This window comes from Sinocyclocheilus anshuiensis, unplaced genomic scaffold (assembly GCF_001515605.1).
Source record: "Sinocyclocheilus anshuiensis isolate Anshui unplaced genomic scaffold, SAMN03320099.WGS_v1.1 scaffold329, whole genome shotgun sequence".
NCBI classification, from domain to species: Eukaryota; Metazoa; Chordata; class Actinopteri; order Cypriniformes; family Cyprinidae; genus Sinocyclocheilus; species Sinocyclocheilus anshuiensis.
The window spans coordinates 294,804-310,404 of record NW_015540881.1 but is presented as its reverse complement, the minus strand read 5'-3'; the positions used below and the strand labels follow the sequence as shown (position 1 = coordinate 310,404).

The 15,601-nt window shown below is 37.5% G+C and overlaps 1 protein-coding gene across 3 annotated transcripts in view; it reads left to right on the top strand.

Annotated features, from left to right (window-relative positions):
- LOC107688434 (CTD small phosphatase-like protein) overlaps positions 1-15,195 on the top strand; it is a 17,151-nt gene extending 1,956 nt beyond the window's left edge. Inside the window, exons 2-9 of one of the 3 annotated variants that reach the window (XM_016486098.1) lie at positions 3,512-3,672; positions 3,928-3,960; positions 6,531-6,632; positions 8,156-8,212; positions 9,583-9,675; positions 9,821-9,834; positions 10,396-10,581; positions 12,986-13,092. In XM_016486098.1, the coding sequence (XP_016341584.1) occupies positions 3,512-3,672; positions 3,928-3,960; positions 6,531-6,632; positions 8,156-8,212; positions 9,583-9,675; positions 9,821-9,834; positions 10,396-10,581; positions 12,986-13,016 (677 nt within the window). In that variant the 3' untranslated portion in view covers positions 13,017-13,092. Of the gene's footprint in view, positions 1-3,511; positions 3,673-3,927; positions 3,961-6,530; positions 6,633-8,155; positions 8,213-9,582; positions 9,676-9,820; positions 9,835-10,395; positions 10,582-12,985 lie in introns of all 3 variants that reach the window. The other 2 variants (XM_016486096.1, XM_016486097.1) reach the window with 2 other exon arrangements.
- The last annotated feature ends 406 nt before the right edge of the window (positions 15,196-15,601 follow it).

The following is a 15,601-nucleotide window of genomic DNA, read 5'->3' as shown; positions in this document are numbered from 1 at the left end:
ATATATATTACAGCAAGACACCACAGGTGAATAGGGCACACATTTTAACTAATAGATAACACCAAGTTTTCTGAAATGTTATGTTTGTTTTCTGAAATGTTATGAAAATAAGGCACTGTGTTACTATGTTTACACTAATTTGCATAAAAATCCAGAAAATAAATCTGAACACTGGATAAAATTAGGTTCAAAATTCTTGGTTTATTCTGTTGACATATTTTTTTTTTATTACAGATTGGTTTTTACAGTGTTTTTTTTTTTTCTTTTAATCACTCCATAAATCAAAAAATACTGTCAACAGCCAGAGAAAAAAGACATTTTCACCATGTTTTTAGGAATTAAGTGTTCTATAAATTAGGCAAATGATATAAGAACAAACACCTCAGTAAAAATCGTAAGTATATTGATCGGAATAAAACTGGAAAGTTTGGTGTAACTAAAGTGAAACAAAATATTTCTGGCTCAGTGCATGAGAAAAAAGTAATATTGAGAAAACAACATCTAAAAATATGTATTGCAATTGAAATCTACAAACACAAATAGATAAAGTATAATAAATTAGATATTTTTTAAATAAACAATGTATTTAGGATGTTTCCTTTCCATTAGTTCTTTCCAAAAAAAAAAAAAGAGCTATGAAAGTAAAATAGCTAAAAAAAAATTTGACTAGTGCATGAAAAAACAATAGGTGTGCCTATAGTATCCTGCCTTAAATATCTAAATATTATAAATGAAGATTGGAAAAAAATGAGTTCATCGGTCTCTGCTGCAGAGATATGCAGCTATGTAGGCAGTTTTGCAGGGCTGCCTCTGGCTGCCCATCTGAGGATGTCCGGCTCTGACAGCCGGTATTTGGATGGAGCACTTCCAGGGCTTTACCTTTGACCTCTGGGTGGCTGAGTAGAGAAGCTCTTCAACAGCTGCCCTCTCAAAACAGCACCGAATAAAGTTGAACCGTCTAAAATGGTCCTTGCGCTCTTGATGGCCTATTAGGCAACACTTTAAATGCCTTACATATACTGCCTTGATCTCATCCAGACCAGGCCTCCCTCTTCAAAGCCATTAATGAGTCTTTCCAACATGTAGATTAATATTAAGGCAGAAGTAATTAAAGTCAGTAGTAATTACAGGATTTTATTTTAAGGCAGCTGCATCTTCTCATGCCTTCAGCTCTGATGGCATCTGAGTGAGTCCGCTGCAGTGATCAATGTCTCTGGCCCGTTGCCTGACAGGGATCTTTTTTGCATTCTGTCCACAATTATGTAAAACTCTCTGCACTTCACTGTGTTTTATTCCTTTACTTATTTGAAATGCATATGGAAATACTTTATATAACAACTAGGCCTAGTTGTTTATTGGGAGCTGTTGTAGTCTATATTTTTTACTCTTTATTTGTGGTGTTTAAATAAAAACTAGATTACAGACAGATGTGTGTTTTTGCCGTTTGTGTTTAGGTCTCAGTTGTGGAACTGCAAAGACGGGCTAGTCAGTAGATATCAAGATATGTGTTTTTACACCTCAAAGCATGATGCTGTACATGCTTTTTGACACGTCAACTCCTACAGTATTCCTGAGTGAAGCCAAGCTGCTGTCCTCCCACTTATGAAAAATTATCCACTCCTTTGAAAAGAAAATTACAGCTCATAATACATATTTAGAAGCTGCTTTCTCCATCAAAACTATTGAAAGTCCACTTGAAGTTGTAAATGTCAGCAGAATCTTTCCAGTTGTCATAATTTGTGATGCATTTGATAGGGCATAAGGTTTTTATTATACTTAATTTGGGTGTAAAGTATTGCAGAGTTTTTTAAATTTGGAGGAGAAAAGCATGAGATGTTTGGCTGAAGCTTTGAGATGGCTAAAGGGGCGGGAGAGGAATGCACGGCTCTCATAGGCTGTTAATTTTCTTAGCTCCTCCTCCCCTGCTGCTGCCCCTCCTCTCCTCTTCCCTCTCTCCCTCAAATATTCCCCCTCTCCCAATGCCTCTGAAGTCGTCACTGAAGCTTCAGGAACGAGGGGAAAATAGCCTCTGTCCCTTAAAATGGTGCTGGATTCGGCAGCCAATGAGTGGAGGGATGAGGGTTTAGGAGCCTAAAGGGGATGGGGTGGGGTTTGTAAGCAAGTGGGGTCTAGTTTCATTTTTTTTCCTGCTTGTCACTATTTTTAAAGGGCCTTTACTTGCTGGTGACCTCAGTGTTAGCATTTAGAGCCTCCGCCGTGGCGCTGGAATGAAGGCAGATTATTATTAGTGTGTGTGTGTGTGTGTGAATGAGGAGAGGAGAACCGTGAGGGTCTTTGATGTTGTGCAGTGTGTTGGTGTAAAGCCTGTCCATAATCAGTTGTAATAGTCTGGACGTTTAATTAAAGATCCCAAGTGAATCTAATCTAATCTAATCTAATCTAATCTAATCTAATCTAATCAAGTTGAATCTAATCTAATCTAATCTAATCTAATCTAATCTAATCCTGCACTGGGAGAAAGCCATTTTCCTAAAGGGTGTTCGGACATTCCCACCACCAGTGTCCTAATAAGTGTTATTGAACTTTATGTGCCATATATAAACTGATCATCGATGACCAATATCATGGCCTATATATGTATCAATATATCTGTTCAAAAGTTTTGGGTCATTAGGATTTTTTAAGAAAAGAATGAACACTTTTATTGAGCATGAATGCAATTAAATTGATAAAAAATGACAGTAAAGACATTTAAAATGTTGCAAAAAAAGTTTTTCAAATAAATGCTGTTGTTCAGGATTCAGAGAATCCTGAAAAAATGGCATGTTTTCCACAAAAATGTATAGAAGGATTTGTGAAGGATTATGTGACATTGATGACTGTAATTTAGTTTTGCCATCCAAGTAATAAATTGCATTTTAAAATATATTCAAATAAAAAAAAGTTATTTTAAATTGCAATAATATTTTACAATTTAACCGTATGTTTGATCAAATAAATGCAGTCTTGGTGAACATAAGACGACTTTCACAAACATTAAAAATATCATACTGACCCCAAACTGTTGGACACTATTGTGCAAACATGTTTTGGTATTATATTAGTTTATATATTTTCACGTTACGGCGGGTAATTAAAGTGTTTTTCAAAATAAAAAAACTATTGTCTAGTAACAGGTGTGGTATTATTGTAAATATCTGAAGTTTAATCAATCAAATCATTGATGTACAGTATAAAGTTAACCGTTTGAATTGGGGGGAAACCTGATATAAATGAAATTAATTAGGGATGCACCGATATGAACATTTTGGCCGATACCGATAACTGATAACCGATAACAGAAAAAATGAGCATTTATCGGCCGATACCGATATGGTGGCCGATATATCGTGCATCCCTAAAATTAATTTTGTTATAAATGGCAACCTGAAATAAACAAGCCACTAATGCATCAGTGTTGCCACTAATAATGCATCCCTAGTAAATTATTATTGCAGTCATGTGTTTTAAACAGTGTTCAATATATTCTCTCTGTCCACTCTTTTGTCAGTTTCGCTGTCTAACAGCAGTCTGAAGAAGAAGAGGACTCGCAGCATCTTCAGCTCATTGTTCTGCTGTCTGAGAAGTTACGATGCCGAGCCCCCCGCCACCCCCAACAACAACAGCAGCCCTCTGCCTCCACCTGTGGAGGAGAACGGAGCTCCACCAAAGGTGAGACGCCCAAACATCCTCTTTACACAGGGAGTGATTACAGTCAATCAGATGCGTATTGATTGAGACCTCTGCTTCTGCGTCTCACCGTCATGTGTGGTTTGCTGATGTTAAGCAGAAGTCATCACAACTCTCTCTCTCTTTTTCTCTGCAGACTGTATCACATTTGTCTGAATTATTGTCCATTTGTCTTGTGGTTCAGCACCTCATTTCCTCTCCTGTTTGTTTCCTCTGTCTTCATCTCTCATGTCCCAGTGTGACCAGGTTGAGGTCATCCCTATCCCCAGTGTATGTATGATTCCACTCCACTCCGTGCGTCTGTCTATGTGCTCTCGCATGCCGCATGGAGCGCCGCACCACTGTACACTCTAATCCACTTTTGAAGCGGCTCTGTGGACAGTGATGCACTTTGGCTGATGGATGCTTGCATGCACCGTATTTTATACTACTTCTGAGGCGACTGGAAAGCCTAACGTTTTTCCACATAATTATAGGTTAAGGCATTTTCAACATGTGTTGGCTATGCCCATCTTCCTGCTTTTTAACTATTGGGAGTATGACTGCTTCTGATTTGATAATGCAAGTGTTTTTCCACTGTATTCTATTCCGTTTAAAGGTGCTGAGTAGGGCTGCACGATAAATCGCATGCGATATTTAATGCGCATCTTGTCAGTAAAGACGGTTCTGTAGCGCATTAAATATCGCATGCGATTTATCGTGCAGCCCTAGTGCTGAGCAAAATTTTCTGCACTAGTGTGGCAGCGCCAGTGTTTACAGAGTCCAACAGTATTTTAATTTTTTTTACTTTCCCTGCCAATATTTTCACTGGCCTGTTTTTAGCAATGCGTTTTTATATTTGTTTGAAATAATTAGATTTTCATTCATGTTCAGTATCCTCTTCACAGTTTTTGTTCATACAAAAATTTATTATTTACAGAATAAAACTTTGTAACAAGCTGAAAATTTTACAGCTATAATGTAGCGAAATAAATTCATTCATTTTTGTTGGAAAGGTATGCCATACGATGCAAAACATTACTGGTTGGTTCATTGTTTAACATAATATTCCTGATGCTTCGAAGACCTCTATAAGTATTTTACATTTATATTTAATCATTTAGTAGACGCTGTTATCCAAAGAGATTTTTTGGAGAATTCAACGAAGCCTTATAATTTGCAACAAAAGTTCAGTATTTGGGGGTCAGTAAGATTTAAAAAGAAAATGAAAGAAATGTATACTTATTAATACTTTTTAAATTTATAAATACCGACCTCAAACGTTTGAATGGTAGTGTACAGAGATCAGTTACATTCAAAAATTTGTCAACTAGGCCAGCCTTATTGTTAAAGTGATCGTTCACCCAAAAATGAAAATTACCCAATTTGGCATTACTCAAGCCATCCTAGTTGTATATGACATTCTTCTTTCAGACGAATACAATTGGAGTTATATTAAAAAATGTCCTGGCTCTTTCAAGTTTTATAATGGCTGTTGATATTCAGTAGTCAAATAGAAGTCCAATAATCTGCTCCAATCCATCATAAAAAGTGCTCCGGGGTGTTAAAAAGGCCTCCTGAAGCTAATCGATGCGATGGTATAAGAAAAATATCCATATTTAAAACTTTATTTTATTCTAAAAGCCTTTATTAACCCCCGGAGCTGTGTGAAGCACTTTTTGTGATGGATGAATGGGTTTTATTGTACTTCTATTGGACTATTGAACATCAACAGCCATTCAGTGCCATTATAAATCTTGGGAGAGCCAGGACATTTTTTAATACAACTCCAATTGTATTCGTCTGATAGAAGAAAGTCGTATACAAATCTTGAGGCTTGAGGGTGAGTAAATCATGGGGTAATTTTCATTTTTGTGTGAACTATCCCTTCAAGTCTTGGTTTGCACCTTTTTGAAAATCAACCTACAAGTGGCTTCCTTGCATTTTTTTTCTTATGTTGTGATGTTGATGAAAGTAATATGACACTTCTTCATTTAAAAGGTTCATAAATAGGTTGGCCGATTAACTGCGATCTTTAATTGATAAGGGTTTTCGCGCATCTCTTCTGCTGTTAATCTCAGTGGTAGTCTAAGTCCAGTTGGGAAGGTCAGATCTCATGATCCTTAATGATTTCATCACAAGATTTTAGTAACCCCACAATGACGTTTCTGCTGCATGATTTGCTGTACCGTTGTTTGTGTACTGACTAGGAAGTCGCGTCAAGCCGAACTGTAAGTGTTGTAGTTTCTTTCTGTGTTCATTCAGCAGTTCAGACTAGGATCATGACTGCACCCCAGCAGTTCCTCCTAAGCTTGATTCATCCCATTAAACAGGCAGGGATTTAGATTAGATGGACTCGACAGCATACTGCCTCCCTCCATAACAAGATTGCCTCTGCTTGTATTGAGACGGTGCAGCGAGGATTAGAGAACTGGATCAAGAGAGGGACCCATTCACCCGTAGCTTATAAATAAAGTGATGGGATTTTATACAGGCAGCTAGTGCTGAAGTCACTCTCTAACCTTACCCATCCTGCATCTCTGATTAATGTGTGAGAAACCTTTTAATCCCCACGCACGGCCGTAATCCTTTCCACTTCCGCTCGGAAGAGCTGGGATGTTACTGCATGAGCGTCATCTGTGCAGCTCAGGAAACACACTTCCTAAAATGCCCAAAGCTGTCCCTTACAATTTGTGTAGATGGTTGGGAACCGTGCTGCTTTTCTCCCATATTTCTGCTCATTTCGCTTGATAACGGTCTAACACGTCACTGTTTAACCTCCCGTGCCTCATTTCTCACTAATTTCTCTGACGTTGCTCCATGTTCATCATGTTTACTCTCTCTGTTTTACATTTCCACAGCCTCCAGAGAAGTACCTCCTCCCTGAGGTTAACATAAATGACTATGGGAAGAAGTGTGTGGTAATAGACTTGGATGAGACTCTGGTGCACAGCTCGTTTAAGGTAATTCATCAATTATTGCCTGTAGAAGTTAGTTCAGGTGTTTCCCAAACAGAAACAACCAGGGATGGACTGCAGATGCAGTGTAACTGACTTTTCTCTGTAATTTGCTCAGTGACTGTGACCCACTGTGACCTATTTTGCGTTAGGGATACACATGTATGTGGGCAGAGCTTCCTGTGATGCTTAGTGACGGCCCAGTCAGGGCTCATTTGTCTCTGCTGCTAGTAGGAGGAGAGTTGGAGAGCAACACTGATTGTGAAACTCAGTATTGGGCTTTTCAGCTTCTTGATCTGTGTATGAAGCTCAGAAATTTAGTGCAGGGCAGGGTTTTTATGGTTAACAAAAACTGAAACTAAAATTAAAACCGTTAAAAACATATTTGTTACTTGAAATCAAATAAACTTTCTTCCAAGGCAGATTTTCTCATTTCGCATTACACGTGTCTTTCTGTGAAATCGTGATTGATTTTTATAAAAGTAAACAATATAACTTTTATATTGTTGGTAATATTTCAAGATTAAACACTTACTGAACTGAAGCAACTTATGTTTACTTAATCCATAAAAATGTATCACCAAATATACAAATACAAATATACTCGCCATGTTGGCCATATAAATATTAGCAAGTTAGGAACTGCACAAAATTGCATATTTTGGGCCTCGGAATAAACAAAGTCTGTGAGTCATACAGTATGAGCCATAAAAGCCTGATATACCAAATACGTTTTTTTTAAGGCTCAAACTGCTCAATAAAAATAAAAAATAAAAAATTTTCTGACTGTTTCATATGTCAGGCTTTGCGGGGTAAATTTGCCTTGAGGTTCATTGATTTCAGTCATGCTAAGGACAAATATTTGAGGTGTGCAGTTCTCAAACCTCCCTCACAAGAGATTATTAATATTTGATTAGGCAGCTTTGTGTTGAAAGAGCACAGACGCCCTCTGCTGTTTGTTATCACTGCACTGTCATTAAATAGAGCTTATCACATATCAGTAATATCTGATTGTGGTCATAATGTTTATCAGCTTGTTAGTTTATGTAATATTTGGATATAGTAGATGGGAATTCAAAGGTCACTTGAGGATTTATTTTAACTATAAGAAAGACAAAGCATGAGAGAAGTTATGATTCACAGAAAATGCACATTAGCAACTGTCATGTTCAAGTTGTTTGGGATAATGTTGAATAGTTGTGTGTGACTAAAACCGTGAGATGATGTTATTTTTGTAGAATCCGGTGATACAACTGACTGAGTAGTGATAAGAATTTTCTAATTAATGGATTCATGTATCAAATGCAACCTGATATGGTTTATTCTTGGTATTTAAATATTCTTTATTTGGAACATTTTAGAAGTGCTTGCAATAAGACAAGTGTTTAGTCTTCAATGTAATACCTACTTTATCGGAAGGATATTTCCGAAAGTTTGGGTGGGTTTCATTGGATCACTTCCTCCACATTTGTCTCCCATCTGAGGCTGGCGCATAACTCGTCTGTGTTGTGTTTGTTTCTTTCTCACAGCCCATTAGCAACGCTGATTTCATCGTCCCAGTGGAGATCGACGGCACAGTGCATCAGGTACAGTACTGATGGAAACATGTGCTGGTTTCATATTACACTGACATCAGATTGATGAAAATGTGAGCAATTATAAATGCTCTAGTGTATTCTGTAGCAGATATGAAGCCATTTATGTGTTTTATGTCAGTGTCAACTTCATTAGATGATGTGGTGGCTGTTCCCTTGTTCAAGTAATCCAGGATAGGCTGTCTGTCCTGGGAGGCCTATTCATGATTACTTGCACTAGGTGGCAGTCGTTTGTCTTCATGGAGCTGATGCAAATCGTCTGTTTTGGCTTTCAGATTGAAGAACAAGAAAATGACTTATATTGTATTATATTGTTATGTTATATTGCTATATTATATTTTATAGTGTATTGTTTTATGATGATGTAGTGTTATTGTAATATGTTTTATTTTATTAAGATTTATAAAGATGACAAAGATTAAATCAGTCATTTAAATTAACTTAAATGGCTCAGCGTATTACTATTATATTTTTTGCTTATTTTATTATTATGAAGATATATTATACATTTTCTAGTTTGTTTAAAAAAGGATTTCACTTATTATGTGTTATGTTATAATAACACAATACAGATAATACATAATAAAGGTTCAATTTATCATTTAAATTAACTTACATGACTCAGTGTATCACTTGTATTTTTTGTTTCACAATTTTTTATATATTATTAAAATGTATTCTAAATTTTTATATGATGTTTTGTAGTATATTGTTTAAAAAAGATTTAACTATGCGTTATATATTATAAAGATTCAATTTATCATTTAAATTAACTTAAATGTCTCCGCGTATCACAATATTCTATTTTTGGTTTTGTAAATTTTATCATTATATGTATTATGAAAATGTATTACATTTTCATGTTAAATTTTAGAGAGTAATGTTTCATAAAGATTTATGTAGATTATAAAGATTCAATTTGTCATTTAAATGAACTTAAATTGCTCCGTGTTATTTGTATTTTGTTTTGTAAATATGTAAATATGAAAATGTTTTATCATATTATGCATTTTCATATTTTATAGTGTATTGTTTTATAAAGATTTTACTATTATGTGTTATATATTATAGAGATTTGTAAGGATTATATTTAACAATCCTTACAAATTTAATAATTAGTAAATATTTTATGAAAATGCGTTATTATTTAGACTTAAATTGCTCAATATTATATTAATTTATATATTTAAAAAAATTATGAGGCCTGTATGTATTATGAAAATTTATCATCAATTAAAATTTACTTAAATAGCTGTTATCACATTACTACATTATATATAATATCGTACTTTGTATTATATTGTTTTATAGCGATTTTATGTATTATGAGCACTGTGTATCACAATATCTCCCCTTCATAGGTGTATGTGCTCAAAAGACCTCACGTTGATGAGTTCCTGCAGAAAATGGGCGAGCTGTTTGAATGTGTGCTTTTCACGGCCAGTCTAGCCAAGGTTTGTCCACCACACTACGACACTGACTCACTTAATGTCAACAAACATGTCAAAAGACTCCCCTGCTGGGTGGGTGTTGATTCATACCTGCTCTGCTAATATCTGACCCCCCTCTCTGTCTCTGTGTGGCCTGCATTTGTTTTAGCCGCTAATGCATGGGTAAGTGTCTCTATGGCAACTGTGCCTCTTCCAGAATGCGTGCCATGTACCAGTAGTTGCAGTCGCTGCTGCCTTCACCTTTGAAAGCTCACATTGTTTGAGTTTGGCCGCTTTTACGATACGCTGTGAAGTTTCATTTGTCGCTGTATCTGTAGCCGATGTGTTTTGTTCTTCTCATAGCTGTTAGTGACACATTAGCTGTTGAGAATGTATGCGGCCCACTGTAGTTTAGATCATGTGTCTTGGTTGCTTCCGTGTCTGTTATATCGAGAACATAACGGCTCATTGGCTTTAAAGCTTTCTTACTGAGAGGCACATATCTGATTATGGTTTGTAGGTTTCCTTACAGTCCTCTTTGTAGACGTTTTTGTTTGCATAGATATGGAAATAGTGTTGCGTTGCCCTAGCAGCTTGCTTTTTCTCTTGTTTTATACTTGTATTTGTTGCAGGGAGCAGCTGGACGATTCTACAGTGACTCGACTGTTTAATCAGTGCATGAGCAGCTTGAAGGTCCTCCTTTAACTTGTTTGTAAGTGTCTGTCGTGTCTGTGTGTGCTTCAGTATGCTGACCCGGTGGCTGACCTGCTGGACCAGTGGGGTGTGTTTCAGGCGAGACTCTTCCGGGAATCCTGCGTTTTCCACAGGGGGAACTATGTTAAAGACCTTAGTCAGCTCGGGAGAGAGCTCAGGAACGTCATCATTGTGGACAACTCCCCTGCTTCCTACATTTTCCATCCTGAAAATGCTGTGAGTTTTGATTGCTGATGAAACTCCTAACTAAACCACAGTTTGGTTACTCTTGCACTTATATATAGTAGTGAGAAAAAACCCCATAAACATGACATTCAGAGTCACGATGGACTCTTATGAGACAGATTCTTTTAGCGAATCACGATCATACAGCTCAGCCAATGTAGTCGCCCGAATTATTCTTATTAGTGCATTAAACACACACAGCTTACAATTGCTGTTATGTTGTACTTTAGACCTAAACTGGTTAATATGGTAAAACTGGTTATTCATATGACAGTGTATAGTTAAAGCTACACTAATTAATTAAATTTTTTATAATAAAAAAAATATTATTAATCGTAAAAAACCAAACCATATCTTTACCACACTCATGAACCACATTCATCTGCAGAGATGAAGCATAATCTTCTTTCAGTTTAATTTTTAACTCCAAAAATGGCCCAAAATTACATGTTGTACCTTTAGTGTACACCATACTGTACACATTATGAGAGTCATTGATATTTTAGAAAAATCATTTGCCACAAATAAGTGAATAAAATAAGTATCCACCTTTTAAATGTAAATAAGTATGCACTTTTTAAAACTGATTTCATAGTGCCCTATAAATATAATTAATTTTTTTTGTGGTAATAAAAATAGATGTAATCTTCTTTATGCACCAAGAGCTTGTAACACTCCAAAGAGAAAGGAAAAATTGAAATCGCATCATATGACCCCTTTAAAATACATAATGTATTATAAACAATAGAGCTAATGTACATTACGCATTACAAGAAAGGCCTGCAGAGGGTGCCAACGGCCTGATTATTATTTTTACACGTTGCTGTGCGATCTAATACTTGTTTAATATTGACCAATCACCATTTAATTCAAACGTCCACTTAATCTTTAATATTTGGCCATTTTTTATGACAGAAATGCTATAGCCACTGTAATTAAAAGAATATGTGGACATCAAATGTGTGAACTCAGAGTGAGGGTTTGAGCTTTTATTTTGAAACCGTGATGTATTCTCCTGAGTTTGCATTGATTTATAAATTATTTACCTACACGCATGTAAATAATTAAAGTGCATATACTGTATTAGAACTGCATCGCATATAATTATTTAATTAAATCGTAGCATTTGTGAAATCACAATTATGCTTAATTATAATTTTTAAATGGGTTTAATATATCATGCAGCCTTTGGAAACAGTCTAATGTGTTTTATGGATTCTCGTCCGTGAAATGCGCCACTTCCGGTATTTTGCCGGTTAGTCGGCGCGAGCAAAATGATGTCGAGGATTTGTAAAAATCGAATAGTCGAATAAAATCGACGAATCGCGACAGCCCTATTGTAAATACAACTTAACCACTGATTTCTAGTCGTGTCCAAACAAAGTAGTTTCGCTTTCACAACGAAACACACAGCGGGCTAGAGTGAGCGGAGGGCGGAGACCTAGAGTGAGCGGAGGCGGGCGGGCTTGAGAACGGCGTGGCCGGTGGATTCGATGAAGGAGCGTCCGGTGGGCTTACGGCAACCACATGTGACGACCCCGGGCTGGACTCCGCTTCGTCCACGGTGAAAGCCGATCCGGCGATCCACAGCGCAAAGTTGATGTATTTCCTCAGCGACCAGCACGGATCAGCTCCAGGCATGACGAAGCGGATATCGTCCTCTTTTGGAAGGCCAAACAAAGTAGTTTCGCTTTCACAACGAAACACACAGCGCCTTCACAACTATACTACAGCGAGAATAAAAGTTACGCCGCCTTTCTTTGCGTGAACATGTGGGTGGCGTTATGCAAATCTTCCCACATCGTGACGTAGACATGTGGGGGCGTATTAGAACGAGCCGTTTTAGGTAGGCGTGGCTGACTCTTAACTTTTATAAAGAATATCTCTTTGGATTTGAGACTTTAGTCTTTGCAACTTTACAGATCTTCTTTATGCACCAAGAGCTTGTAACTCTCCAAAGAGAAAGGAAAAATTGAAATCGCATCATATGACCCCTTTAATGATCTTATATTTTGGATATTATATTCCCCAACCCACCAGTTCTTCTGCCTCAGAAGTGCCAAAAGAATCGTTATGGAACCAGAATCATAAGAATCAGAACCGGAACTCTGATACATTTCTTTGTTCCCATCCTTGTTCTTTTTTGTTTTATTTAGGATCTATTTTGGTTTCAGCAGCAATTTACACTGTCTGTAAAAACCAGTACAATAACACTGGCAATATTTTTTTTTCCGTCGTCACACTGAAAGTGAAAGTGCTTCACAATGTGACAAATGTACAGCAATATTTGTTGTGGAATATACAGTTATGTGAATCAAGATTTTGGACCAAAAACATGTCATAACATGAATGTGATTATATTATCAGATAATAACTGTGTGTGTGTCTTGTGAAGGTTCCCGTGCAGTCGTGGTTTGATGACATGAATGACACAGAGCTCCTGGACCTGCTGCCTTTCTTTGAGGGACTGAGCAAAGAGGAGGACGTGTACGGGGTGCTGCAGAACCTGAGGGGCAGGTAGCAGGCTGAGGGGCCAGTGTGAGTCCCCCCGCCCCGCTCCACTCCCAGCACCTCTCTCCTCCAGCCTGCAGTCCTCACCTCACCCATACCACCAGGACACGCACACCGGGACATAAACAGACTCTGAACATTTAATGGACACTCAAATATTTCTCTTTTGAAAAGTGTTTATGATAAACCAAAAATTCAACTTCTTTTTCTTTCCCTTTTTTGAAATGAAATATCCAAGTCATAACCATTCTCTGAGGTGTTGCTATGCAGGTAGAAATCAGTAGGGTTAAAGGACTGTGGGGTTTCCTCTCTGACCCAACAAAGTGCCTTTTTTGAATGTCATTTTTATGGGGGAAATGAACATTTTGTACACAAGAGAACCTAATCTTTACAAGAATTATATGCTTTAAAACGGAGGCAGGTCAGACTCTTTTTATAAAAGCACTGTTAAAGAGGCCAGAGATTTGTAATTCTGTAAAGCTGGGTACACGTCTCCATCTTCTGTTCTTCTCGTGCTCCTTTTGTTTTCGATTTTGCTTTAGCTTGTGCCATTATATAGACCGAGACTATTATCTAGACTTGTATACGTTTAGTTTGTTTTCTAAGAGCAAACGAATGCATTTGCACTCGTTAGGTTACTTGTCTCATATACCGCAAACTCTTTTGCCAATTAACCCCTTAAATCGTGCCAATCGCTAATATTTGTCTCGCAATCTGATGCTGAAGTACGTTTCGTTTTCAGCGAACAGGCCCGACGCTAATATTGGTGCTGGAGACAAATGTTTGGACATTTCAAAAACAGAATTTTAGCCACTAGTCTTTTTTTTGGAACTTTACGTTGATCTGAATGCCTTTGGTGAAGTAGCGTAGACACTGCAGTTGTTCCCCCGCTAATCGTTTTTAAAGGGGAAGTGTCCTTTATGGAAACCAGGATGCACAATTGCAAATGTATCCCTTTTATCGTCTTTAATTCTTTTCTGTTTGAGTCGTGAGTTCTTGAGAATTGGTACAGGTCCATCGTCTTTATATTTAAACCATATATAAACCATACCCTGCTGCTGCTACCACTGTATACTACACTACAAAAGACCTCCCTGTAGGGTACCACCAGTACCAGCCCAGGGACTAGAGCGCTGTGCAGCTTGTGCCAGAGCAGAACGGACGCAGTAGGGCCTTAAAGGGTTTGTTCTTGTCCTCTTGCAGAGCTAAACGAAGCCCTTTTGTCCCAGTGGGGGTTTGAAAGTGTTTGGCGCAAGCTGTGCAAGACTCTCCATCACCGCCTAAGTGCCTAAGACGAGAGGAGCAGCGGCGGGATGTCCCGATCCGCTGCTGAACAGGCAATAACCTCTCTCTCTCTCTCTGCCCAGAGTCCGCCACGTCACAGTTTGGTCACTACATCTTGTCCTCTTTTTTTAAATGTTTTTTTTTCAGTCTTTTATCGTCTACCTCTCTCCGTCTCTTCATCCTGTTCTGCGGCAGGCGACGGAGAGCGATTCATTCTCACGTTTGTGGTCTTCTGTCAGTATTTGAGATGTATGCTTATGTTAGCCCACGCTTGTTGACGTGCTGTACAGCCTCTCTTCAGTCGTCGGCGTCGATCTTCCAGACTGCCTGGATATTTGGCTTGCTAGTATTTTTGATTTCTAGCTTTTATTTCGAATTGTCAAACAATACTTTTCACATTTGCATATTTCACCTTTTTCTTTGAACACCATAGAGTCCTGGTGATCTGGCAGCGTTAAAACACTATTGGTTTTGCTCAGTTGTTGTTTGCTTCTGTTTTTCGCAACTAGACTGTCAGGTGCTGTTTTTAAAACACTGTTTTTGTGTTGTCACTTAAATATCTCAAGTCGGCACATTCAATTACATCATGCCTTATGTTTTTTATCGAATTATAATTTTTTTTTAGTAAGCCATACAGACACTTTAAATGGTCCACAGATCGACTCGGGGGTTTGAAAACAGTTCGGAGAGGCTGTGCAGTGCTGATGTTTGGAGTATATTTCAAGCTGAATTGATTCATGGTTGTCGAAAGTTTTCTTCCGGACTCTGTTATATTAAAGCACCTTTTTAAAAAACAGCACAATGACTTTTATTGGACTTCTTTTATATGGCATGTGCTTGAAGTTCAGTATCTCAGGTGTTACTATTTCTCCAAAGCATGTCAGCTCTTGCAAGGTGTTTTGGCATATCTTAAGTTGTTGGTTGAGAGATTTTACACTAGCTTTAGTTTGTTTACAGAATCAGCAGTCAGGTAATTTGGTTTTATGATTATAAACACATGATTTAATTTAAAACCTGAATTTTGAATGTCTCGAGTATGTGGTTCATCCCTTAAGAGCTATATAAACTACTAGTTTGTGTAAATCCTGATGATCCTGTTCTCCAGCATGATTTGAGATTATCCAAAGAACAAACCATCCATACAAAGGAATCACACTTACTGATTTGTTGATTTGTGACCTACAAATAGTGCAGAATCTTAATATCTCGCTTTATC